This window comes from Catharus ustulatus, chromosome 6, assembly GCF_009819885.2.
Source record: "Catharus ustulatus isolate bCatUst1 chromosome 6, bCatUst1.pri.v2, whole genome shotgun sequence".
Taxonomy (NCBI): domain Eukaryota; kingdom Metazoa; phylum Chordata; class Aves; order Passeriformes; family Turdidae; genus Catharus; species Catharus ustulatus.
Genome location: NC_046226.1, coordinates 6,448,783 through 6,473,251, shown reverse-complemented (window position 1 = coordinate 6,473,251; position 24,469 = coordinate 6,448,783). Strand labels below are relative to the sequence as shown.

General features: G+C 44.2%; 3 protein-coding genes across 19 annotated transcripts in view; all 3 read right to left on the bottom strand.

Annotated features, from left to right (window-relative positions):
- SYT16 (synaptotagmin 16) overlaps window positions 1-8,376 on the bottom strand; it is a 105,247-nt gene extending 96,871 nt beyond the window's left edge. For 10 of the 17 annotated variants that reach the window (XM_033061619.1, XM_033061624.1, XM_033061625.1 and 7 more), the window contains exons 1-2: window positions 5,553-7,274; window positions 452-593 (exon numbers count right to left, since the gene is read on the bottom strand). The gene's annotated coding sequence lies outside the window, so the exon portion shown is untranslated. Of the gene's footprint in view, window positions 1-451; window positions 594-1,431; window positions 1,485-2,718; window positions 3,971-5,552; window positions 7,275-7,753; window positions 7,974-8,354 lie in introns of those variants that run through there. The other 7 variants (XM_033061618.1, XM_033061620.1, XM_033061622.2 and 4 more) reach the window with 7 other exon arrangements.
- A 4,160-nt stretch (window positions 8,377-12,536) lies between these two features.
- Window positions 12,537-20,718, bottom strand: SNAPC1 (small nuclear RNA activating complex polypeptide 1). Its single transcript, XM_033063878.1, has 10 exons — window positions 20,576-20,718; window positions 19,761-19,920; window positions 18,685-18,825; window positions 18,098-18,202; window positions 17,032-17,190; window positions 16,552-16,626; window positions 15,850-15,912; window positions 15,146-15,287; window positions 14,392-14,472; window positions 12,537-12,905 (listed from the first exon to the last, which is right to left on the bottom strand). The coding sequence occupies exons 1-10, from the start codon at window positions 20,701-20,703 to the stop codon at window positions 12,871-12,873; spliced, it is 1,089 nt and encodes a 362-aa protein (XP_032919769.1). The 5' UTR covers window positions 20,704-20,718; the 3' UTR covers window positions 12,537-12,870.
- A 939-nt stretch (window positions 20,719-21,657) lies between these two features.
- LOC116997357 (pre-mRNA-splicing factor ISY1 homolog) lies at window positions 21,658-22,238 on the bottom strand. Its single transcript, XM_033061905.1, is given in 2 exon segments — window positions 21,658-21,860; window positions 21,863-22,238. Coding segments are annotated over 2 exon segments (579 nt in total).
- Window positions 22,239-24,469: the final 2,231 nt, after the last annotated feature.

Genomic DNA, 24,469 nt, shown 5'->3' with positions numbered 1-24,469 from the left:
AAAACAATCATATAAAATCCAAGTGAAGCCAGGGAAATAATTATTAATGTTATACTCAAATGCAGGGAGCAAACCCAGTAATTCAGACTACAGAACAAAACCCAAAGCACTGCTGCAAAATACTGTGAGCATTTGAACATCTCATCTCTTACAGCTTCAGTAAAAAACTCAACAAGCATTTACTCTGAAGCACAGCAACAGAACCTCCTGGACTAATTTTTCAGCAGGGCTCCCAGCCCTGTTATATCCCCCACATGATGACCACTGAATATAATTGTATTATTGATGTTATAGAAATTCCAAAGTCATTTTTGCACCCAGAAAATAAAATAATTTGTAACTCTACATGTGTTTCATGGAGTATGCACATTTTTTTAAGACTTTAAAGGCAAGTATCACAACTTCACCAACTAAAATCTATGCTTTCATCAAACAATAATAGGTGCTTTACCTAAATATGTAGATCTGAAGTAAATCATGAGGCAAAAATATCAGCTGCTATAACAAGTAACCTTCTAGTCCTTGTGGCAATGAAAAAAAACTTCTTTCCTTCTGTCTGCTCCTCTGGAGAGAAACTCTGAAGATTTCAAGTGCTGCAAAACAAGAAAGAGGACAAAACCCACCCACACATGAAGCATTTTGTGGGATTTCTATGGTGATTGTGTTTTTCTTCAGGGTTGACTCAAAGTTTTTAATCACAAAGCGTAACCAAGGCATGCTATGCAAAAAAGGTTTCAGACAACAAACATCTTAAGTGTTTTCAACAAAAGTTATTGATGGAAAATGTTGTTTCCAAAGAGTCACTAGAAAACAAGAGAGAAGAAATGCCCACTCAAGAACAGTGCTTCATGCCCCCTGTCATTGTCTGATAAATACATCACAAACTCTTCTCTGCAGACAACCTCAAGATCCCAATAATTGCCTTTATCAGTGGCCCAAATGCTCGTCTTAAATTCACATTACCAGCAGGAATCAGCATCATGTGGGTGCCTTCTATTTGCAGAATCCCTCTCCCCACACTGGAAGAAATAATGTTTAGGAGAAGAGAACATTCCAAACCAAAGAGCAATAAATTATTTTAGACAGCTCTTCTCTTTCAATTGCAGTGAGACACCAAAAGGGCCTGAGTAGAACTTTGTCAGAATTACTGGGTTTTTTTCAGTGACTACACATTTTTGGTCCAACTGTGCAAGCACTTGGTTGTCAGGATAATGTGGTGGGAAACATTTGAGGGAATATTTGTTTAATGCATGTACATTATCTGAATATGCTCGTCAAACACTTCTGATATGTAAACCACATTTTGATGTTCCACTTTTCTGTAAGGAGTGCTTAAGGGTTTGAAAACTCTGGTTTTGACCCAAAATAAGTAGTTCTGGCATCTGCAATCCTGTAATTTTTTTTAGAATAACAGCAATCTTAAAAACACACCTGCCTGCTGTAGGAATAAGCACTATCTGCAAGTTTCCAGATGCTTTCAAACCCTATCAAGACAATGAAGGATAATTAGGACTGGCTCCCCACTCCTTGGAGGCACCCAGTGTCTTGTGCATTTGAGTCACTAAGTAATAATAATAAATAAAATAATAACAGTAATAGCAATAGCAATAGTAATAGTAATAGTAATAGTAATAGTAATAGTAATAGCAATAGTAATAGTAATAGTAATAGTATTTCATTACAGAGCACTGTAGAAACAGTACAGGCAAATAGGGAGGGGAAGCAAAAGCCCCACAGTCTCAAAGTCAGCATCAGAGCAAGGTCTGGTCTAGTGAAAGGTGTCCCTGCCTGTGGCAGAGGAGTTGCAATTAATTCATCTTTAAGGCCCCTTCCAACCCAAACCATTCTGGGATTCTGTGGCTGAATCCCAGCCCCATTCCGTCCCTGCCCTTCCCAGTGCCTCCCAGGGAGCACCACAGAGCTTATTCAGCCAGAAATGGGACTGTGACAGACATGCAGTGCAGCTGTGGGAGGAACAAGTGTAATTTTGTGGGTGTGTGTGCAGGGTGGGCTCTGGGATACCCTCCCTGCATCCCTTCTTTGGCTGACACGCTCTCTCTGTCCTCCTCAACCTGTCCTGATGCAATCAGGGACTTTGTTCTTGAGATCATGGCTCCTCCTGGTGCTGCTCTTCTCAGGATTTCACAAATGGCACCTTGTCTCCCTCATACCCACTGAGAAGGCCACGAAGTCACTTTTCATTGCTTTAAACAAGTCCTGCAGCTGCTGAGGGATAATATTGGCAATTTTCACTGATTGCTTACCCACCCATTGAACCCTCCAACACAAAGCCAATCTATCTGAAACATAAAAAGGAAGGTGTCCAAGAAGTTCATCCCAGACAGCACAGATAACTTAGCATCCCTGACTGATTAAAACATGCCTAATTGGATTTGATTACAGCCACTGTCACAGGCTGGGTGTAAGTGTATGTAGCTGATAACCCTATTCTCCTCTGATTGGGAATTCATCTCCCAAAACCACACAAAGAGCAGTCAGTGCAGAGTCAGAGTGCCTAAATAACAACCAAGCACACCAATCTGTAGAGGCAGTGTCTTGCCAGCTCTGAGGCAGCTTAGACTCCAGCCCCTGCTGAATAATTGATCAAACTTTCTCTGTGCAGAACCAGAGCCATCAACAACAGATCACACAAATGGGACACGAGCACAAAGTCTCCTTAATGACTGCTCAGCCCCATCAGTCGTGACATCAACCTACCCAAGGCACATCTGAGGCTGCCTCTCAAAACAAAGCTGCCTGATGGTTTTAGAAATGACCCCTGGTGATTGTGACTGCTCCTGTTCACTTCAGAGATGTCTCTACAGCTGAGCAGCACCACGGAAGGATGCACCCAGATGGAACTCACTTGTTTCCCACAAGCACAGGAAGAAAAAGAACACTCCAAGAGGACAAATAAACATCCCAGACTCCTGCAGATGGGTCCCTCAGGAAGTGCTGGCATCATTACTTGGAGCAAAGGCAAGGCACAGTGCTGCACTTCCCAAAACTGACACAGCTGGAAGTGCTCTCCCTGCCTGTGCTGCCAGCTCATCCTCAGCCACACCACACCCACACTTCCTGCAAAATTGCCCCTCTGCACTGAACAGGATCCATTTCATCGTGACCTAAGCACATTAAATCAATGCTACAGCCAGCAGTAGCAAGGCTAAAGGGATGCATTCTGTTTGAGGTGTCCTGCAACCTCAAACATATTTGGTTTGGTAACTCACTTCTGTCTTCAAACCTCTAAAAATGCTATTATAAGGCTGGCTGTGGGATTCACAAGCCCTGCAGCCCTTTAGGTTTTGAATGCTCTCTGCACCTTTGGAACTGCAGCCCGGTTCTTTAGTGAAGCCCTCTCCATCCTCTCTTCCAAGACATAAAGGCGCCTATCCTTTGAAAAACAAACTCTCCTCAGAGGCAGCATCCCTGGAGAATATCCCCCCACCCCTTGAATCAAAACAGGAAGGAAATAGATTTTAAATATTCTCCAATTTACTTTGAAGTTTGGCTATGTACCTAAATGTTTTCTCACAGGGACAGGTGCATGTGCACAAGTACAGGCTCTTTGTGCAAGTACCTGCGTTTCAGATATTGAGAAAAAAACCACACAAGTGTAATCAATGTTTTCCACAAAGCAGATATTTTTTAAGATTTGCTTTCAACACATCCAGATGTGATGCAGGTCTACTATTAGCAAGAATTTAGACAGTGTTACATCAAAATGAAACAAGAAAGGAAAACTAAAACCAAGATACAATGACATGAACTTTTAAATGGAACTCAATATACTTCAAGTATTTAAAAATTACTCTGAAGAGTCACATGTTTCCTCTTTTAAATATATTCTCTTGGGGGATCTTTGATTTTAAAATATACAGAATGGTCTTAATATTATGAGGATACCATCAAATCATGAAATCATTTAGGCATGAAAAGACTTTTAAGATCACCAAGCCAAACCAGCACTACCAAGCTCACCACTAAACTACATCCCCAAGTGTCACATCTACACCTCCTTTAAATCCCTCCAGGGGTGGTGACTCCACCACTGCCCTGGGCAGCCTGCTCTGATGCTTGACAATCTTTTCAATTTTTTTTTTCCTAATATCCAATCTAAACCTCTTCCAGCACAGCTTGAGGCTGTTTCCTCTTGCCCTATTGCTTGCTCCCCACAGAGCCTGACCCCCACCTGGCTCCATCATTCTGTCAGGGAGTTGTGCAGAGCCACAAGGGCCCCCCTGAGCCTCCTTTTCTCCAGGCTGAGTCCCTTTCCCAGCTCTCTCAGCCACTCCTGGTGCTCCAGACCCTTCCCCAGCTCTGTTCCCTTCTCTGCACACGCTCCAGCCCCTCAATGTCTTTGTTAACATGTATCTTGTGTTACAATACAGAGTGTGATAAAAAGTATCCTTATCTCTGCAGGAGATATTCTGCTAATGGGCCATCCATTGAAACCAGGCAGGGCAGTGTTCTTTATCTTTTCACAACCCATCCTTCCTCCAGCCAGTCATTTTCTGCTCATGGCCATTGAGTCCCACTGTGGGACTGATAAAATTACTGCAGCCCATTGGGAGTTGCTCCAGCCAGGGGGAAGAGCCCAACATTTCTTACCAAGATAAAAACAGAGGTTTTGGGACACTAAGGGAGCCCCTTTCTCCACTGGACTCCAGAGGAAAACCGGATTTCTCCACATCACCACTGGAGCTCCGGAGGGAAACTGCACCTTGTACAGGAGCACTGCTCCAACTGAGCCACATCTGTCACTGCAGGAGGATGCAGCCACCATGGAATGGGACTGCTGCCAACACCCTGCCTGACGGGTGTCAGGCTGTACTCTGACTGTGTCAGGGTTTGGAGTTTGTTCTTTGTAGTACTGTATTTCTATTTTAATTTCCCTAGAAAAGAACTGTTATTCCTAATTCCCATATCTTTGCCTGAGAACCCCTTGATTTCAAAATTATAATAATTTGGAGGGAGGGAGTTTACATTCTCCATTTCAAAGAGAAGCTCCTGCCTTTCTCAGCAGACACCTGTCCTCCGAACTAGGACAACATGAAAGGTCCAAAACCAAATCCAGGATCTGAGGTGCAGCCTCACCAGTGAGAGTCCAGAGGGACAATCCCTGCTGTGGTCTGGCTGGCCACACCATTCCTGACACAGCCCAGGATGCCATTGGCCTTCCTGCCCACCAGGCACACCTGCTCCAGGTCACTGCTGCCAACACCCCCAGCTCCTTTTTCTCCAGGCAGCTTTCCAGCCACTCTGCCCCCAGCCTGAGGTGGTACATGGGTTGTTGTGATCCAGGTATAGGACCTGGCACTTCACCTTGTGCTCCTGTAAAATTGGGCTTGCTCCATCAATCCAGCCTTCTGCATCCCTCTGCAGAGCCTTCCTTCAGATCCACACTCCCATCCAGCTTTGTGCTGTCACCAACACACTCAATCCCTTCATCCAGATCATCAGTAAAGGGCTAAACAGAACTGGCTCCTGTACCTTTAATTAAAACCATTAGAAATGTCATCAAATGATCCACAGTTCTGTTTGGCACTGACCTGAACTGTGTCCAAGCTTGAATTCATTTCCAATTGAGCTGAAGCCATAGTTACTGGAAACCAAACTTCCTTCTCTTCTGATGCTTTAGCCAGCAGGAACAATGAATTATTTAGCAATTAAACCAGAGCAGACAGCTATAAAATGTCTCTCTTATCACCTCAAGTCATCACTGCCACCTCTTCTGGCAGCCCAGAATCACAGAATTTCTGGCTCTTCTGCCTCTCTCAGAGGAACAGCTCTGACACAAGGACAGAAGTAGACACTACCTGAACTCTCAGGATGCCCCTGCTCCTCCCAAAACTCCTCAGACAGGAGAATCCCCTGGTCCCCTGCTGGTGCCACTGCTCCATACAAGTACAGGAAAGGCTGGGATCTGCTGAGGTTGGATATAAAGCCAAATTTTACCACTTAAATAAAAATCATAGCTTATATCCAAGTGGAATTTAATACAAGCACACCAAGTCCAAGGAATGCCAATTTATTCATTTTAACTTCAGGCTTCCCTCCATCTTTTTAATTTCAGGTTATTATTTCTCAATCAAAACATTTAGCAATTTTCAAACAGACGAGGACTCAACTGTCAGATGTGGAGCCCTGCTTTAAAATCTAACTCATGCAAGGACAGATTCTGCAAGGTAAAAGTGCACTATTACTGCTCTAAATGAACCAGGTTAGCTCCTAATTCTGCTAAGGCCACGCTGAAGCACCAAAGGACTCCATGATGTGGAAAATCCACAACTCCACCCATCAGCCTGGGCCTTGCCTGAGACGACCCTTCCTTAGAGACACAGCCTTGAAAGAAAATGAGGAACAGTAAACACAAAGGAACATCACCAAATGGCAAAAGAGGGAGGGAAATTAGACTTCTGATTAAATCCAATCTTTTTAATAAAAAGCTCAAGCCTAGGATCTTTTCCTGAGAGTTCATACACTGCTTTATGCCATCCTGGCATCTCTTAAAGGCTCACATGATTATTTTCCCCTAAGCTGGCAAAAGATGAAGCAAAATCAACCCATCAATTTTTAAGAAACATTGAAGTTTTTATAGTAAATCAGGAGGAGATTGCCAGGACTGTGTTTAACAGCAGCAGTTCAGGTTCAGCACTCACTAGTGCTGTGATGTGAAATATTGAGGGAGATACCTGGCAGCAGCACCACTGCCATGGCCACGAGCTGAGCCAGGGTGGGTCAACAGCACCATCAATCAAAACAACATCCTCATCAACCAAAAACCTGGAGGCAACCATCCCTCAAATCATTTCTGTTATACTGTGGTGAGAAAACCCAACAACTCCCAGGCTCCCAGACACAAGTCCCCCATGATTACAGGAACACCTGTTCTTTGTTAATAGCTCAAAAAACAGCTTTCCTATTCCTTTATTCTCCCTAGAATTCATGTCCGTGCACACAAACCCTTTCCGTGAGGAGCACCCAGGCAGCGCACTGTGCCAGCCCTCCCTGCGAGACCCCTGAGGGGCACCGCCCTCACCCCCCCGGCCGGGGGGACAGCGACCCCCGAGCCTCCTTCTGCACCCCCCGGGCCCCGCGGCAGAGGGTCCCCACCGTCCCATGGCCCGGGCCACTGTAGCTGGGCCCTGTTCCCCCCTCCGTGCCCGTCCCCGGGGCTGTCAGCATCCCTCAGTGCCCCGCTTCCATCAGCATCCCGCTCCCATCAGCATCCCGCTCCCATCAGCATCCCGTTCCCATCAGCATCCCACTCCATCAGCATCCCGTTCCCATCAGCATCCCGCTCCCATCAGCATCCCGCTCCCATCAGCATCCCGTTCCCATCAGCATCCCACTCCATCAGCATCCCGTTCCCATCAGCATCCCGCTCCCATCAGCATCCCGCTCCCATCAGCATCCCGTTCCCATCAGCATCCCGCATCCCACAGCATCCCGCATCCCACAGCATCCCGTTCCCATCAGCATCCCACTCCATCGCATCCCGTTCGCATCAGCATCCCGCATCCTGAAGCATCCTCTCCCGTCAGCATCCCGCTGCCATCATCATCCCTCTCCCATCACCATCCCTCTCCCATCACCATCCCTCTCCTTCTCCCACTCCATCCCTCTCCATCCCTCTCCCATCACCATCCCTCTCCCGCTCCATCCCTCTCCCATCACCATCCCTCTGCCCGCAGCCCGGGCCAGCGCAGCCGCCGCCGCCGCCCCCTCCCCGGGCACCGCCCGCACTCACCGTCCGTGTCCATGGCCTTGGCCCGGCCTCCGCGCTGGCTGCGCGGTGCGGAGCGGAGCGAACCCCGCGGGGATGCGGCCGGCAGCGGGGAGGGTGCGCGCTGGCCCCGCTCGGTTCATCCCCGCTCGGTGCATCCCCACTCAGTGCATCCCCGCTCGGTTCATCCCGGCTCGGTTATTCCCGGCTCGGTTATTCCCGGCTCGGTTCACCCCACCCGGTTCATCCCAGCTCGGTTCATCCCCGCCCGGTTCATCCTCGCCCGGTTCATCCCGGCTCGGTTATTCCCGGCTCGGTTCATCCCCGCTCGGTCCATCCCAGCTCGGTTCACCCCACCCGGTTCATCCCCGCCCGGTTCATCCCGGCTCGGTTCACCCCACCCGATTAATCCCCGCCCGGTCCATCCCCGCCCGGTTCACCCCGCTCGGTCCATCCCGGCTCGGTTCATCCCCGCCCGGCGCGGCCGCGGTGTCCCGCGGGGCTGCGGGGGGAGCGGCGCTGCCTCTGCCGGGGCGGCACCGGGGACCGCGGCTCTGCCACATTTCACCCCAAAATGCAGCCTGGGGAGGGGAAGGGCTTCGCTGCGTCTCCCAAGATGTTGTACCGTGTCTTTTCCTGGGTCTTCAGGACTGGGCTGGCCGGTTGGTAGCAACGTGTGAGACACAACAGGCAGCCCCCACCCCCGCCGGGATGGACAGTGGCAACTCGCAGCCCTGTGTCGGCATCACCTGCTCAGCTGAGTGCACTGAGCCTGTCTCTCGGATTTCATTGCTACTTTTCAAGCCCTACACAAAACTCTCTTATAAGAAAAAAACAAGTTACTCCCCATCTCCAATAACCCTTTGCAGCTCTTGTGTCCTGCCTTATTTCCCATACCCAGGTTTACATTGCTGCCACTAAAGAGGAAGCACTTTGGTGTCTGTTGCAAAAAGCTCAAACTTCTCAAAGATTAATGTTGCTTTGATGGTTTCTATCACAGCCAAACTATGTCAGAGCATAGAGATTGACCCAAGGGCTATGAAGATAGTGAAAGGCCCAGAGGTGAAGCCATACAAGAGCAGCTGAGGTCACTTGGTCTGTTCAGCCTGGAGGAGACTGAGGGGAGACCTTATCACAGTCTACAACTTCCTCTTGAGGGGAAGAGAGGGGCAGGCACTGATTTCTCCTCTGGTGCCCAGTGACAGAACCCGAGGAAATGGCCTGAAGCTGTCAGGGAAGTTTAGGTTGGATACCAGGAAAAGGTTCTTCCTCCAAAGGGTGGATGGGCACTGAACAGGCTCCCAGGGCAGTGGTCACAGCACCAAACCTGACAGAGCTCAGTGCTTGGACAAAGCTTTCAGACACATGGTGTGACTCCTGGGGTGTCCTGTGCTGGGCAGGATTGGGCATCAGGGATTGTTGCAGGTCCCATCCATCTCAGGATCTTCTACAGTCCTGAGTGCTAGGAGCAAGACCGAGCTTAGCACACTTTCAATTCCTTGTAGCTGACGAAGTTCCAGGAGCCCCATTTCCAAATGCTGGGCTGAACGTGGAGGAGGGAAATATTCCATTATCTGGCTTAATCAGGTGTCCTGATTTGAGGACCAATGAAAATGGGCTGAGGAAGCCACACAGCAAGCTTTGTAAAATCTGAAAAGGCAACTCCACATGTGGAATGAACTTCAAAATGAAACATTCCAGAAAAGAAGGGATAAAACATTAGTGTCATTTGAAGAAACCTGCTATGCATGTCCCAAGTGATGAGAGAATACAAACACTCTGCATAGGGTCCTGTTACATAAGACACATAAATATAATACTAGAATAAACCTCAAAGTATCTTTTAGTCCTTTGAGATCAGGTCTACTTTTAGAATCCTAAAAAAAAAAAAAAAAAAAATAATTAAAAAGCAACAAAAAGAAAGCTGGCTGTTTTTTATTTTAGTGTGAAAAAGAAAAGGTTTAGAGTGAATGGAACAGTCTCTCCAGCTCTGTATGTTTCTTTATGCAGATGATGATTAATTAATTTTCTCTGTGCTCACTACAGTAGAGATGTCCAATTGGTAGCAACATGAATTTACTTAATAAGAATTTCACAGTTAACAATTTGGCCTTATAACAAAGAGCAAAATCCCTTTTACTGTAGGGTTCTGCAGTTATTCTAGAGGTGATACCTACATTAACACTCAGCTATACACACACCAAATTCCACTATCAAAATCCAAGGCATTTGGAATTTCTTCACATCACTTCCATGTCACTGTTTCAACTTCAGTCTGAAGGCTGCAAAAAGCTCCAGATTGAGCACAGCTCTTACAGGAGCATTCCCAAGCTGGTATTTGAGTTTAATTTCTCCAGTCTTTTGCACTTTGACTTTATTAGACCTTGTTGGTTGCTTTAATAACAATAAAAAATTGTCAGTGCCATGCTCTGGCTGATAAGGTGGTGATCAGTCAGAAGTCAGAGTCGATGCCAGGTCTTTTCCAAGACAATTGGTTCTGTGATTCTGTAAACTGATATCACCTCTAGGTGTTTTAGGTTTAATTTGCTTTTCATCACCCACATTATCCTTGCAAACACTGAGCACTGGCTCAAGCCTCCACTAAGAGGATCTTACAGCTTTGCCAAAGAAATGGTGATTACTTTTGGATGAACAGACAGTTGTGCATCTACCTCAGAGGAGCTTTAGCGAAAACATATGTATTTAATTTATTTCTGAAAACTGTAACAATATCCAGATACACACTGGCCTCACTCCTATCCACCAGCACAGCTGGAAGTTAGGCTGGCATTACAGAGATTAAATTTCCTTGCAGACTTTAACTACTGTGGTAGCTGAGGCTACAACCAGGAGAAAATTTAGATCCCAGAAAGTCTGCTACTACTAATTACTATTTGGAAGTCCAGAATTATTGTTGAGGGGTTTTTAAATGACAGCTGTTTGCTTCAATGAAGCATTTTAGGAAGTCCCTCTCCTGTTTTCCAAAGCCTCTTATTGCCCATCAGACTGCAGCAAGGGATTTTTTTCCTTTAAAGATTACACCAGCATTGTGAAACTCTGCTTACAGCTGCCTCTAAATTCTCAGGATTACTGTTTTGAAACATCACCATGCATATACTCAGCAGTTCTAAGTTTATTCTTAATCATGACTTCCATTTTACATCGATGTAATTTGATAAACAAACTACAGAACATTTGTTTTCATGATTACAATAGGAAAATAACTGCTTGTTGAATGCATCCATCCTAGTGCCTAGCCAAGCCTTTGCATGCTTTGTAAATCCTTTGAAGAGTGCAGGGAGGACTCATGCCACTGAGTATCAAAAATTGTGACATATCCCACCCCTTACTCAGCCCTTGGGATGGCTCAAAGGAATGAGGAGAGGCAAATTAGATGGTTATGAAAAAGAGGCATTGCAGGGAACAGTATTAAACATGTTCCTTAAACATGTTACTGAGCAAAAATAGTCTGATTAAGTTTCCCTTTGAGGTCTGTTTTCGGGTTTTTTGTACCTGCTCACCAAAAAGTAGAAGAAATGAACAGAGGCAGGGTTTGTGCAGGTAACAGAAAAGCACAGGCACTGTCAGAAAACCCAAATAAAAACAAATTGCTCTAACTTTACAGAAATGATACCTCCAAAATGTTTATAGCCATAGATGAGTCCTTTTAAGACCCCATCTGAGGCATGTTCCATCCACAGCCTGAGCCCAACCTCAGGGCAAAGATTACAGTGGAAGAGTGAACAATAAACCAGAAAAAAATAGTAGAAACTAAATGCATGTATGATGACTTTAACTGTGTTGCTACCCCTATAGGGATGTTTAATCTGTGTAGAAGTATTATTTTTCTAGAATAACTACATCTGGGCTAATAATTATTTTTTGATTAGACTATCAAGGCTTTGGTTACTCAACTGAATATTTGACTGTTCAGTTTACAGTGCAGTAAGGTTTGGTTTTATTACAAAGTGTTTCCTCTTTTCTTGTTAACAAGGTCAAGTGCAACACTGGCACTTCATCATCAGCTTTTCCAGTGTTCAACCTCTTTTTGTCATTTTGGCCCATTCCTCCTTGCCAACCAACACATTTAATATAGAAACCTTTTATAGTAAAACCATTTGTATCTCCATTTAAATGTTTTTTCTTCTAGGTAAGAACACTTCAATTCCTCTGGCCTTTGAGAGTCATACTACCAAACTAATTAATTCAAATTAGGTTCCTTTTGTTTTCAAAAATCTTTCAAATTTCTAATTTTTATTTCTTCTTGTAGAAAAGGACAATTGAATTCTTTGGATTTCTTGAAAGAACAGCTGTGATCAACTGGAGAAATTCCAAGGACAGCAAAATTCTTCTTAAACTATTGTGGTCAGATGGGGATATTTAAAGCTACAGCCTTCCAAGGCTGAGTGACACAAATTCTACTGGTTTTAGAGTTACAGAAAACACCCCAGCTGATGATTCTGAGTCCATTTGCTTTTTCTGCTGCACTGTTGCCAAGCAAACATTTCCCCATGCTGTGCCTGTTTTCAATACTGAGATCTGTGTTTATTTCCACACCCACTTCTTTCACTCCCCTCCAATTTATAAAGATCATTTTAAATTCCAGTCCTGCCCTTGTACAGCTTAGGGTTATCTGCAGAATTAATAAACATCCTTTTCATCCCTCCATTTGAATACACAGTAACTCCAGATCTGCTGGAGACAGGGCACAAAAAAAAGCTTATTTCAAAAAGCAAGTTCATTTCCACATGTGTGGGATCAAACCATAATAAAACAGTGACGTTTACACAGCATAAAATGAAGCAAGTCAAACATAAAAAATAATTTATTGCACTAATTTTCAACAGTCAATAACCTGATGTATAGAAATAAAGGATTACAGACATGTCTTACACGGGCAAATATTTTCTGAGCCTTCTCTTTCCATCTCAGCCAGGACTCAGAAACTTCCATCTCCCACAAGAAGCATTCACCAGGTGAATACAGATCCCAGCCACCACCAGTATTCCAGCATCCCCTGTGGTTCTGGTCCCAGACACTTCTTTTATGTTCAAAGGTGTCCAAAACAAGCACTTGGTGTTACCTCTGACATTTTCATTTTGTCATTAAAATGAACATTAGTGCTTCTCCAGCCGGATCCTCTAACGTAATCTTCTCCTCTTGGGGAGAGATACTTCTGAAAGAAAATAAAGAGAAGGGTTTTTTCACAAGCCTTTAAATCCATCTTCCCTCATGGGAATGGTTCAAGTAGAATTAATTCTATCCAGCACAGGAAATTAATTAGATGAGCTCCTGAGATCCCTCTCAGTTCCTCTCCCCATGTTTTTTAAATATGAAAAAAAAAATCTTTCTAGATTCTACAGCACACTATAATTTGAAATATCAACTGAAATTGCATTGATGAATATTGTACTTCAAACTCATTCCATCTTAAAAGCTTCCTGCTCCTCACAAACATCTTTCAGATTTTGCTGTGAAATTTGACAAATGGAATACTCACAAAATATCTGAAGAAACTGCTTATGTGTATTTTTAATGCTTCAGAATTTACTGGAAAATTCTGAGAAATGAAGAATGTTCCTGATTTAGAAAGAAACTTTTTGTCCACAACAAGTGGACAAGTGAAGGGAAAATAAACAAAGTACAATACTAACTGGTCCACAGCACCTTCAATCTGCCATTTAAAATTTACTGAATTCCCACTGTCTACAAATAAAAGTGACCAGAGAATGCAATCTCACTTCAGTACTACAAAATGCTCCTTTGCTTCTAAAAAGAGCAAATATAAATATACATCACTAAAATTTTATTTTAATATATTTAAATGTACTAAATTGTATTAAATATCTTTTGTACTAAATATCTTTCCATTAAATACAATTTTTGATGGGAAATTTATTGCAAAAGATTCTTTATACAGTGCCATACTCTCCTCAAGCAGTTGAGAACAGACCCTGAAGCTTCTGAACTGCAGAGCAGCTCAGGATCATCCACACTGAAGTTTCTGCAGAGCAACTCCACTGTAAGCTTTGAGCAATCTGCTTCTGAACTGCTTCCCAATTAAATTGCATTATTTCCAGCAGCCTGAGTGACAGCAAAGCCATTCAATCCCCTGCTGCAGTTCCCAGAGTCCTACCCCAAGAAGTCAGATAACTTCCAGTGCAGGAGAGGCTGCTACTGCTGTACTGGAGCTCAATCCATGAAACACTGCCCAGCTGAAACTAAGGCTAGAGAGGAACTTTCTCTCCCCTCAGCAAAGGTGAGGGCAGCAAGGGCCATTCTTTCCTAAGCTCCCAGAACAGGCATCTTCTGTAACTGTGTGACTGACCAAAAAAATCACTTTTCCCTACCCAATGAAAGTCCTCAAGACAAACTTGTATTACAGAAGAATGAGACTCCTTTAAACTGGATCAATTTTAACTCTGAACCCACTACAATGAGATCTGTGTAGGAAAAAAATTACTCTCAGGATTTTGTCACAGTGTTTTAAAGTTTCAATTTTCATGCAACAATTTGCAGGCTAAAACCAAATCTAGCTTTTGCAAGGCAGCAAGACATGATCCAAAATATCAGCTTTTAGTTTCAGTTTGTGTTTCTAGAAAACCACAGCAGAGGGATATTGAAAAACAAGCACGGGTCTGCTGGAATTCCAGCTGCTGTACCTCCTTCATCTGTGTCCTCTTCTGTGATTATTGGCATCCCGATATGTTGAGTTACAGTTTCCTTTGCCACTTGCATTTCACCTGCACACAGATTTTGAGGAAAAATTATCAGCTTTTTTTTGCTTCTACATCCCTCATCCAGTAGTTAAAACACTGTTCACTGCTGCTCTCCTGAGATGCTGTCAAATGCTGTAGACAAATCTACTTTTCACAGTACCTTCAGTATGGCTTCAAAATATTGAAGTTTCACTAAGAAACCTTCATTAACAAGTAATTAACACTACCAATTTAAAGCAAATTAATCACCAACTCAGTTCAATAATTCAAAATGCCCTTACTACCCCAAAACACTTCATTTAAAGCCAAGCAAAGGCAACATTGCCTAATGCTCATCTCTGAAGAGGGATTAATTTCCTCAGTAACTTTTTTTGCCTAGCAGAGGCTAAGAAAGTCTCAAAATAGAGTTTGGAACTTTGAAATTAAATCCCCATCTTCAAAATTAAGATAATTCAAAAAATAAAGACCATTCAAATCCATTTTGCTGTTAAGATTCACTTAACTTTTAACAAATATGGAGTAAACAAAAAATTTAGACAGCAGAGCAACTTCTATCACTTGAAAAAGTTGGATATCAGAAAAATAATTTCCTTAGAAAAAGTAATTTCCCACTGAACAGCAAAATTTAACCCAGCTAGCAAAGCAATGGACAAACTTTTGCAATCTCCCCAGCTTCATGGATGCAATGGAGAATTACCTCCAGTTTCTGAAGAACCTCTTCTCCTTGCTGGCTGTGGTCTCCTGCTGGGTTTTTTACTTCGACTCGGGGACTTCCCACAACTGGGTCCTGATTCAGAGGATTCTAACTGCACTTGGCGGTGTCTCCTGGATTTGGAAACCTGAATGACACAAAAAAAGCTCAATTTCTACAGAAAATCAACAGCTCTGTTTCATTAAATGACACATTTTTTGATATGTGATTTTAATAAAAAGAGAAAGCTGAGATGTTTCTCATAGGACTGCTAAGAAAAAGACAAACCAACAATATTCCTTTAAGGGAGAAGCTATTAAAACAAAGCTTCCAAGAACTTGCAACTGAGCTTAAACCCCCAAGTCCCATCTTCAGATTCCAGTATCTAAGATCCAAGGAATATCAGCAATTAAACTCTCAGGTATTTTTATACATCTTATTAAAATTCCATCTACTTAAAGAATGTAGACATTAATAGATACCCTGTAAATGAAAATCCCCCCAAGCACAGGCCTTATCTGCATTGTTCCATTAACAAGAATAAGAACTCTGGGTTTCCCTGGAGTGTTAGGAAAACTAGAACATTCAAAAACTGAATTACAGAGTGCAGTTTTAACTCACTCATTTTTGACCCAACATTTACATAAAACTGGTACCTAAAACTGTTCTTGAAAAAAAACCACATCCCCATTATCAATTTTCATACCCACCTCAATAGCTGCAGAATAAGACCTGTATTTGATTCTGGCCAAGGCACTTGCTCTTTCAGAACCCTGTAAAGAAACAAGAGTCCACTCAGAACAGATTCTTATTCTATTATAGCAGTATTGAAATGAGATATTTCATCAGGCAAACACTTGACCAATATCTCACTACAGTTGTAACTCTGTCATTAGTTCTACATAACTTCAATGCCACCAAAATGGTACTTCAAGGAAAAAAAAAGTTCAAATTTCATTAAAAGGACAAAGCATAATTTTGGTTGCCTTCACTGTTACAAAGCCCAGGAGGAGAAAAATCAAATTTAAAACTTCACATCTTACTCAAATTCAAAGTTGAACAAAGCAGGCAAGTACAACATGAGACAATTTTGTAGCATAAAAAATGAATATTGCCTTAAGTTGAAACTTAAGGAGTTTGGCCAAGAAAACACAGCTCTTTTCCCTCCTTACCTAAGAGAGACTTTTTATTGTGATCATCTAAGAGCTGTCACAGCAGTAAATGTTCACAGCTCCATAGAAAACAATGTGAGTTGAAAACAAAAGCAAGCAACCAGCACTACCAGCTGTGCCTGGAATTAATTTATTTTGACACTATCAGACTTTGACCTACACTGCTTAGCCTGAGATCTGAAGTCAAAAAATGAACAGATGTGAACTGTGCAATGCAGCAAAGTAGTTCAGTTCCCTTACCTCTGATGCTAGCAAAGCTTCTTCTTTCTTTTTGTTTTCTATTTTGTCAGTTTCTTTAGCATCTTGGAATAATTTCTGTGGGAAAGAAAAGTGTTTTTCTTCAAGTATCTGTCATATACAAGGCAGCTAAAACCCAAGCATTGTAAAAAACAAGACAAGTATTTACAAACGTGCCCATTTTCTACATCCATCCTACACTGTGGCCATTCTTTGATGCAGGAATGTGTTACAGAGGTATTTCACAAGCTCAGACCTTCAGGGCTTCCCTCTCAGCAGTCAGCTGTGGTATCCAGAGGTAAGATCACCCACAAATCCTTTCTTCTATACCACACCTCTGCCTCAGATGTCACACATTCCATGCCTTCAGTGTCACAGTTCCTTCTCCTTCAATCTGAGATTCACCAGTTCAGAGGTAATCACACCAGTTCTCACATGCTCACCCAACATGCTAAGTCACCAGAGCACTGTGGTTGTACCTACCATTCTGTTCTGCAGCCATTCGTGATGTTCCAGGGTTATGTCTTTGAGATTAGCCACAAAGTCATCTTTTATCAAGCTCAGGGACTTGTCTGGCTGGGATTTGTCAGCTGAAATGGCACACTTCATTTTGTGATAGTGGTAGTGAATATTCATCAGTTCCTGAAATTATTTTTTAAAAAAGTGTCTTTCAGGAAAGATTCCAGCAGTAAAGCAATATTAGTCCTCCATGTACAAACCCAGAGTTACAGAAACCATTCTAAGGAGACCACTGGGCCAGGAGGAATGTTAGAAACTGATTCTGGTTAGATTATTTGAGTTTTAGAGCCAAGAAATTCTGCTAACCAGAAATACCCATCAAATTAGCTAAAGAAGAAAGAGTATCTTGTATTATTTAAAATAAGAAGGTTATTCAGGCCCACTGTCCACACAAGGTTCATTCTCATACTATGGTTTTATTTTCATCCCTTTGGAGGAAACATTTTACTTCACAGATTTCTGTACCACTGCTGCCAACTTTACTGATACACATTTGCCAGCAATAAATGAAAAGAATGGCAAAGCAAGTTCTATCACTGAGTGATATAAGACCCTTTACCTGACTTGAATTACTCAGGTTTTTATAAAATGCATCATATAATTCAAAAAACAAGGTCTGAATGGAGAAATAAAGGTGAGAGAAGGCTATGAACTTGCAGATAAGTAAATGCATATTACCACAAGTATCAATCCTCCAGCTGCAACCTGCAGATACACCAAAACAAACATACTTGCCCCCATTTTCCATTTTTCTCTAAGTGACAATTAACCATTTACACCCTTTTACATCTTACTGAGGCAAAACCACAAAACATCAGAGCATTATTTCAGTATTGAAAAAGGTACCACGATTCCTCCATACTAAATGCCACATTTCTGAGTGTCTGGTAAAATTATCTCAGTCTGCATTTCAAAACAGACTGACAAAGGACAAGACTGTGCTGATTAGAGAAGTTACAGCTCTTGCACAACAGAGAAATTAAAACAAAACAAATCTCAGTGATTAATCTGCAGTTTAAAGGTTACTTACCTCCAGTACATCATTACTGATGAGGGTGTTTACTCTGTTACTCGGGTCCTTAAATTCTTCTCTAAAATGATGTTCCCCAGTCTTCTTCTTATGTCTGTAGGTCAGCTAAAACAAGAGGCAATGTTTGTAACCTAAAAGAAAACTTTAAATGGCACCTCCTCTGAGAATCCCTACTGCATATCCATCAATATGGAGGAGGAGATGGGATGTACTGGAAGGTATAAAACCATCTCACCACCAACACCTTTGCTGTCATATGCTCAGAGCCAGCACTTTTCACAACTTATTCTCTAGTTAAGAATTTAACCCAGTACCATTATTTAGTAATTAAGAATTTAATCCAAACTATTTCCCCAACTGGTAAGACATCTCAAATCTATTAGGAACAGTACATACTGAAAAAATATTTTCAGGTGAGAAGCATTCAAACATTCTCTAAGCTCTTCATCACCTACCTCTGTAAAGCCACATATTGCATTTTAACAAGGCCTCAAGGCTGAGCTAACCACAAGGGCTGTTGAACTGTCAGCCATTGAAAGATGAGGGTATTTTATTTAAAAATGTAAGTCACTCATGTAATAACTCACTAGCTTTGGCATTGCTGTGAAATGGAAGGCTCTGGCAAGCCGCAGTTTCCTAAAGATATAGGTTGCATCATAATGCTGGGAGTCAAGCAGATCCAGCTGAAATTTCTGGATTTCAGGCCAATCCTTGAGTGCGATTCTGATCTGCAACAAAAGAGTTACACACTGTTAAATCAATATTTCAAACATAAAAATTACTGAGCTGACTTCAAGGATCCCACTAAAACATTTGCTATTACTATCATCATTTTATGCACTTAAGATTATTATACTTTGTTTGACAGTGACATGGAACACAATGCTTCTGATATTTGAAAACATTCATTCTTCACATTCTGAATTGTGTGAAAAACAGTCTGCACCTAGGACAGTCCCCTTCACTAGTGATTAGGAAACAATACTCACACCAGGTTGTGCTGCCACTGAAATGCACATAAATGTTCTTTTTCCCTTATTTCTTCCTTTCTCTCCTGTCACATCCCCTCTGCTCACATCACTTTGCTTAACTTTCTTGATAACTCATGTACCCTCTTACAGCTGCTCTCCAGCAGAGGCTTTAAAATTGCCTAAATTCACCTTCATAAAAAGTTATTGATTTCTCTGAGGTCAAAATATGAAACATCACGGTGTCACTGTAGACTACTCCAAATTCAGTTTGTTATTTAAAGAATTTGGACTCAATTTTGCATGTGCACACAACATATATTGTTCTCCTTGCACTGAGTTTGTAATTCCTTTAGATATTTGTCTCCTATCCTAAATGCAGTAAGGAAGGTGTCATTTAGGCATGAAGCCTCTCAAACTATTTATGATTTCCTTTTCAGGTATACAGGAAGTGGAAATAATTCAGTCAGTCTCCAGTCTGTCGGAGAACAGAACTGTAATGGGGCTCACCCTACAGCTGATGAACACGTTCTCTGTCCCTGCCTTCCCCAATGGTTCCAGTCTGGCTTTAAGTATTTTTATTTGAGGAAAATGAGAGGAAATGCTCTAACCATTTATGATGACAAAGCAGACAGCAGTACACCACATATCTTATGCCTAGAATCTCCTGAGAATAAAACCTCATGAACAATTACCTTTTGTTTTGGTCGACAAAGTTGGGCATTATAGAGTCCATATAGAAGGTACAGAGCACCAACTCGGATCTGGAAGGAGTAGGGGGGCAAGAAGTACTGCTGGGCAAAATCTAGAGTCTTCTTTGTGAGCTTATTCCTCTCTAAAGCTCTTACTCTACCACTACAGCAAACAAAGAAATAAAAAAGCAGCATGTTAAACCAGGTAAGTATAAAACTTTAGAAAGATCCATAATGCAAAAACAAGCTTTAGGTATTTTAAAAATATGGAATCATTCAATGTCCTCACCTCGAATGGACCCACAAGGATCACTGAGTACAGCTACTGGCCCTGTAGAGGACGACCCCAACAATCATAACCAGACAGAGCTCAAGAAGAGCTCGGACAAGGCACAGGGTGTGACCTGGGAGCATCCTGTGCAGGGCCAGGAGTTGAACTCCAGGACCTGGGAGAGTTCCCTCCAACTCAGGATATTCAACGATTCAGTGCAACATGCAGAATGCTGCGATCAGACTTAAATCTCACGGGAATTACATCAAGCTCCCTGAGGAGTCAGCGCTCAAATCACACACGTTCCTAAAGCCAGAAATACACTCAACACAAAACTCTTTTCCATCATCACAGAGGGCCCGGTGCTCCCCTTTCTTTAGAGCCCCCTGTCCCGGGGCCTGCCCTGAGGGGCTCTCGGCTCACCCGCAATCCCTCGGGGCCGGCCCTGCCCGGGCCAGGCGGAGCAGCGGCGGCTGCGGGCCCGGCGAGGGCAGCGCGGCGGGGCCTGAGCGCCGCACAGGAGCCACCCCCTGCCTGCCTCACTCACTGGAAGACGCTGTGGAAGCGGCGCTCCCGCCACAGCTCGGCGAAGCGCTCGAAGCGGACGGTGTCTGCCCGCTGGAAGGCGCCGAGCAGCTCCTCGCAGTCCTCCTTGAGCCCCGGCACGGCGCTCATCCCGCCGGGCCCGCGCCCGCCCCGCGCATGCGCGCCCGCCCCGCCACAGCCCCGCGGCGCCTGCGCGCGGCGCGAGCCGGGAGGAGCCGCCGGCGCTGCCCGTGAGGGAGCGGGGCTGCCCCGAGCCGGCCCCGGGGCCGCTGCGAGCGCCCAGAGCCCGGCGGTGACGGCCGCTCGCTCTGCCCGCCACGGGCGCTCTTTGTGCGGCTCGGCCCCGCCGAGGAGGGCGAGCCCGGTGGGCGGGCAGAACGCCTCTCCGAGCAGCGCATCGCTGGCTGGTGCCGCGGGGATGAGCGAGGTCCGCTCGGGCAGGAGATCCCCGAAGTTCCCGGGGCCCCGCACTCCCCGCCCAAGGCCCCGCAGCGCCCCCGCATCGAGCTCGGGGGCCGTGACCCGACGGGCTCGGGGGCAGCGCTTCCCCCGCGGGAAATTCCACAGCAGTACAGGAGCCTGTCTCTGGTGTTGTGCTGCATTTGTAAAGCTGAGAGCATTTTCTGTGTAGTGACATTGGAGTGAGATGCGTGCCCTGGCCAGGAGCAGGGCAGCAGTGCCAAGGGCACAGAGGGGTGACCTGGCGCCTGTCCAGCCTGGCTGACAGAGCAGGATGCTCCCAGATCCCACTGCACTGTCGGGAAAGGTTCACTGGGCAGTGGAACAGGGGAGAACACTTGCCAACAGATCCTGCTTTAGCCACCAGTGCTTACCTGCTTAATTAAACAGCTCTTTAGGCAATGAAACATTACAATTAAACATGCAATATTTAAGTTTATATTAAGTTTATTAAGATTAACCTGTAATCATCAGAATTATCTGACCCAACAGTTGTATTTCCTTGGAAGCAAAACTGATCATTGCATCCAAACTAAGCTTTAAAATCCTCATCAGTGTTACGTGTAGATGGTTCTTTTGGGACTTAATCTGCAATTCTTTAATTCAGTAACAACTTTCGAGAGTTTAATGAACTTCTCTCTCCATCTTCCATTTTTCCACCGCTTCTGCTAAAACTTTGTTCTCGTATTCCTGCTCCAGTGGCTCCAGAGTCCCATCATCTTCATCCCTGTAGCCAAAGTAGTCGGCATCGATGTCCTTTATAAGCTCAGCCCGAGTCCTCCGTGGGGGTGGCCAGGGTTCCTTCACAAAAAGCTCTCTCACTCCTTGGCAGCCCCAAAGTATTTGTAGCCTCCGTTTCCTGGGACTTCTTTCCCTTCAAGATCAAACACTTTCGGGCCAATCCTCGCATAATCGGGACTTCCCAGCTGCCTTATTCTGTACTCCCAGTGTCCCTTCTCCCTCAGAAGTTTGTTTATGTCATCGTTCAGGTCCCGAAATTTGAATTCACCCAATCCAGCATTTTGGATCTGGGCCACTTTCTTAGAAATCTCCCCAATGATCTGTCTCCTCCATTTCTCAGCTTTGGGCAGCTCATTACAGTCTGCTGCAAGGAAAGGCCTTCTCTCCTTGACTTTTCCTTCCTCGAGCCGAGCTTGCCGCAATCTCGCCAGGGCTGTCATGGCCTTTTCTGCGTTGCGAGCCATGGTCCTGCTGCCGCTCAGCGCCGCCCAACGCGCCGGGCACGCAGCAGCTCCGAGCCTGGAACTGAACCCGGCCCCGCTCCTTGCTGCACCCGCAGCGCTCCTCCTCACCAAAAACAATCCTGCTGCTCCAGCAGACACTCAGAATGCAGCCTGACACCCGACGGGCAGGGTGTTGGTGGCAGTCCCAAGAAATGCCGCAGTCCTCCTGGAGTGACAGATGTGGCTCTGTTGGAGCAGTGATCCTGCAGAAGGGTGCAGCTTTCTTCTGCAGGTCCAGCCGTGGCGTAGAAGATCTTCCTCTGGGAATCCAGTGGGAAGAGGCTGCCTGTGCTGTTCCAAGGCTCGGATTATATCCAGGTAGGAAATGCTTGCCTGCTCCCCCTGGCTGGAGCATCTCCCAATGGGATGATGGAATCTTATCAGTCATGCAGTGGGACTTAATGGGCCATTAGCAGAAGATTTGTCCCTGGAGGAAGGATGAGTGGTGGAAGAGATAAAGAAAACTGCCCTGCCCGGTTTTATCAGCTGGCCATTAGCAGAAGATATTCGCACCCCATCACCAGGGATGGGTCATGGAAGAGATAAGGAACACAGGAACTCTCCCCCACCTGGTTTGAACAGATGGTGAGAGAATACACACTTCTGGTTACATTTTACACTGCAACCCAAGACAGTGAAATATTACTTTTCTACGTTGTAATATATATTGTTTTATTTTAAGAGATTACATGATTCTGACCAAAACAGCTGTGATCAAACACTGATAAACACCTATTGGTGGATATAGAAGATACAGTGTGTTCACTCTGGATTTTGTCAAAGATTCCCTTGCCCGTTACAACCTCTGCAGTTTTATCTTCAATAGATAACACTGAGGAGTCAGTGATGATTCCACATTATGGCTGTTATTGATTGTAAGCTGCTTTAGTGCCTTTGTTTCATTTCACTGTCATAGGTACATGATTGTTTAGAAAGATTTATCTCAGCTTCCTAAGACAGTTACTGCTTATATATTGATTGATGTGAATTTACTGATTTTATAATAGAAATTATGCACAATGTCTTAGTAATGTATTTACAGCCAGCTTCTTATATGCTTTAACATCTCTCTGAGTACAGTAATTTCACGATTATAAGCTGCACCATTTTGACTAAAATTTTGGTCCTAACCCAAAGTGCGGCTTATAATCAAGTGCAGGTTATATATGGACAAAGAATGAAAAGTTGCTGTTTTAGTTTGGAGGACAGGTGTCTGCTGAGAAAGGCAGGAGATTCTCTTTGAAATGGAGAATGTAAACCTCCTCCCTCCAAATTATTATAATTTTGAAATCAAGGGGCTTTCAGGCAAAGATATGGGAATTAGGAATAACAGTTCTTTACTAGGGAAATTAAAATAGAAATACAGTACTACAAAGAAACAAACCCCAAACCCTGACACAGTCAGAGTACAACCTGACACCCATCAGGCAGTTTGTTGGCAGCAGTCCCATTCCATGGTGGTTGCATCCTCCTGCAGTGACAGATGTGGCTCAGCTGGAGCAGTGCTCCTGTACAAGGTGCAGTTTCCCTCCGGAGCTCCAGTGGTGATGTGAAGAAATCCGGTTTTCCTCTGGAGTCCAGTGGAGAAAGGGGCTCCCTTAGTGTCCCAAAACCTCTGTTTTTATCTTGGTAAGAAATGTTGGGCTCTTTCCCCTGGCTGGAGCAACTCCCAATGGGATGCAGTAATTTTATCAGTCCCACAGTGGGACTCAATGGCCATGAGCAGAAAATGACTGGCTGGAGGAAGGATGGGTGGTGAAAAGATAAAGAACACTGCCCTGCCTGGTTTCAATGGATGGCCCATTAGCAGAATATCTCCCACAGAGACAAGGATCACTGCCCCCACCCTGAATAGATGGTGATAGAATAGATATCTTTTATCACACTCTGTATTGTAACGTGGGGCTTATAATCAGGTGTGGCTTATGTATGGACAAGGAATGAAAAGTTGCTGACACCCAGAAGTGCGGGTTATACTCAGTGTGGCTTATGATCGTGAAATTACTGTAATTATCTAAAACACAGGTGTCATTTTAGGATCCTTCTTTTTCGTTCTCTAGCTCCTTATGCATCTCTTAGACCCGGTCAGCTCTCTGGCTAGTCCTGGCACTGGCTCTATAGTTTGACCTAATGCTGTCTCTTAATTTCAAATATTTTTCAGAGATCCAGGAAAAGATACCTGAGCTTTGTTG

Bases quoted from the DNA above. Each gene is read 5' to 3' on its own strand.
- SNAPC1 (XM_033063878.1), bottom strand. From the start codon at position 20,703: ATGAGCGCCGTGCCGGGGCTCAAGGAGGACTGCGAGGAGCTGCTCGGC. The intron at 16,627-17,031 runs GTAGGTACAACC...TCTTTCCCACAG, and splicing joins AATGGCTGCAGAACAGAATG to AAATTATTCCAAGATGCTAA. The intron at 15,913-16,551 runs GTAAGGGAACTG...GTTTCTTTACAG, and splicing joins AAGCTTTGCTAGCATCAGAG to GGTTCTGAAAGAGCAAGTGC.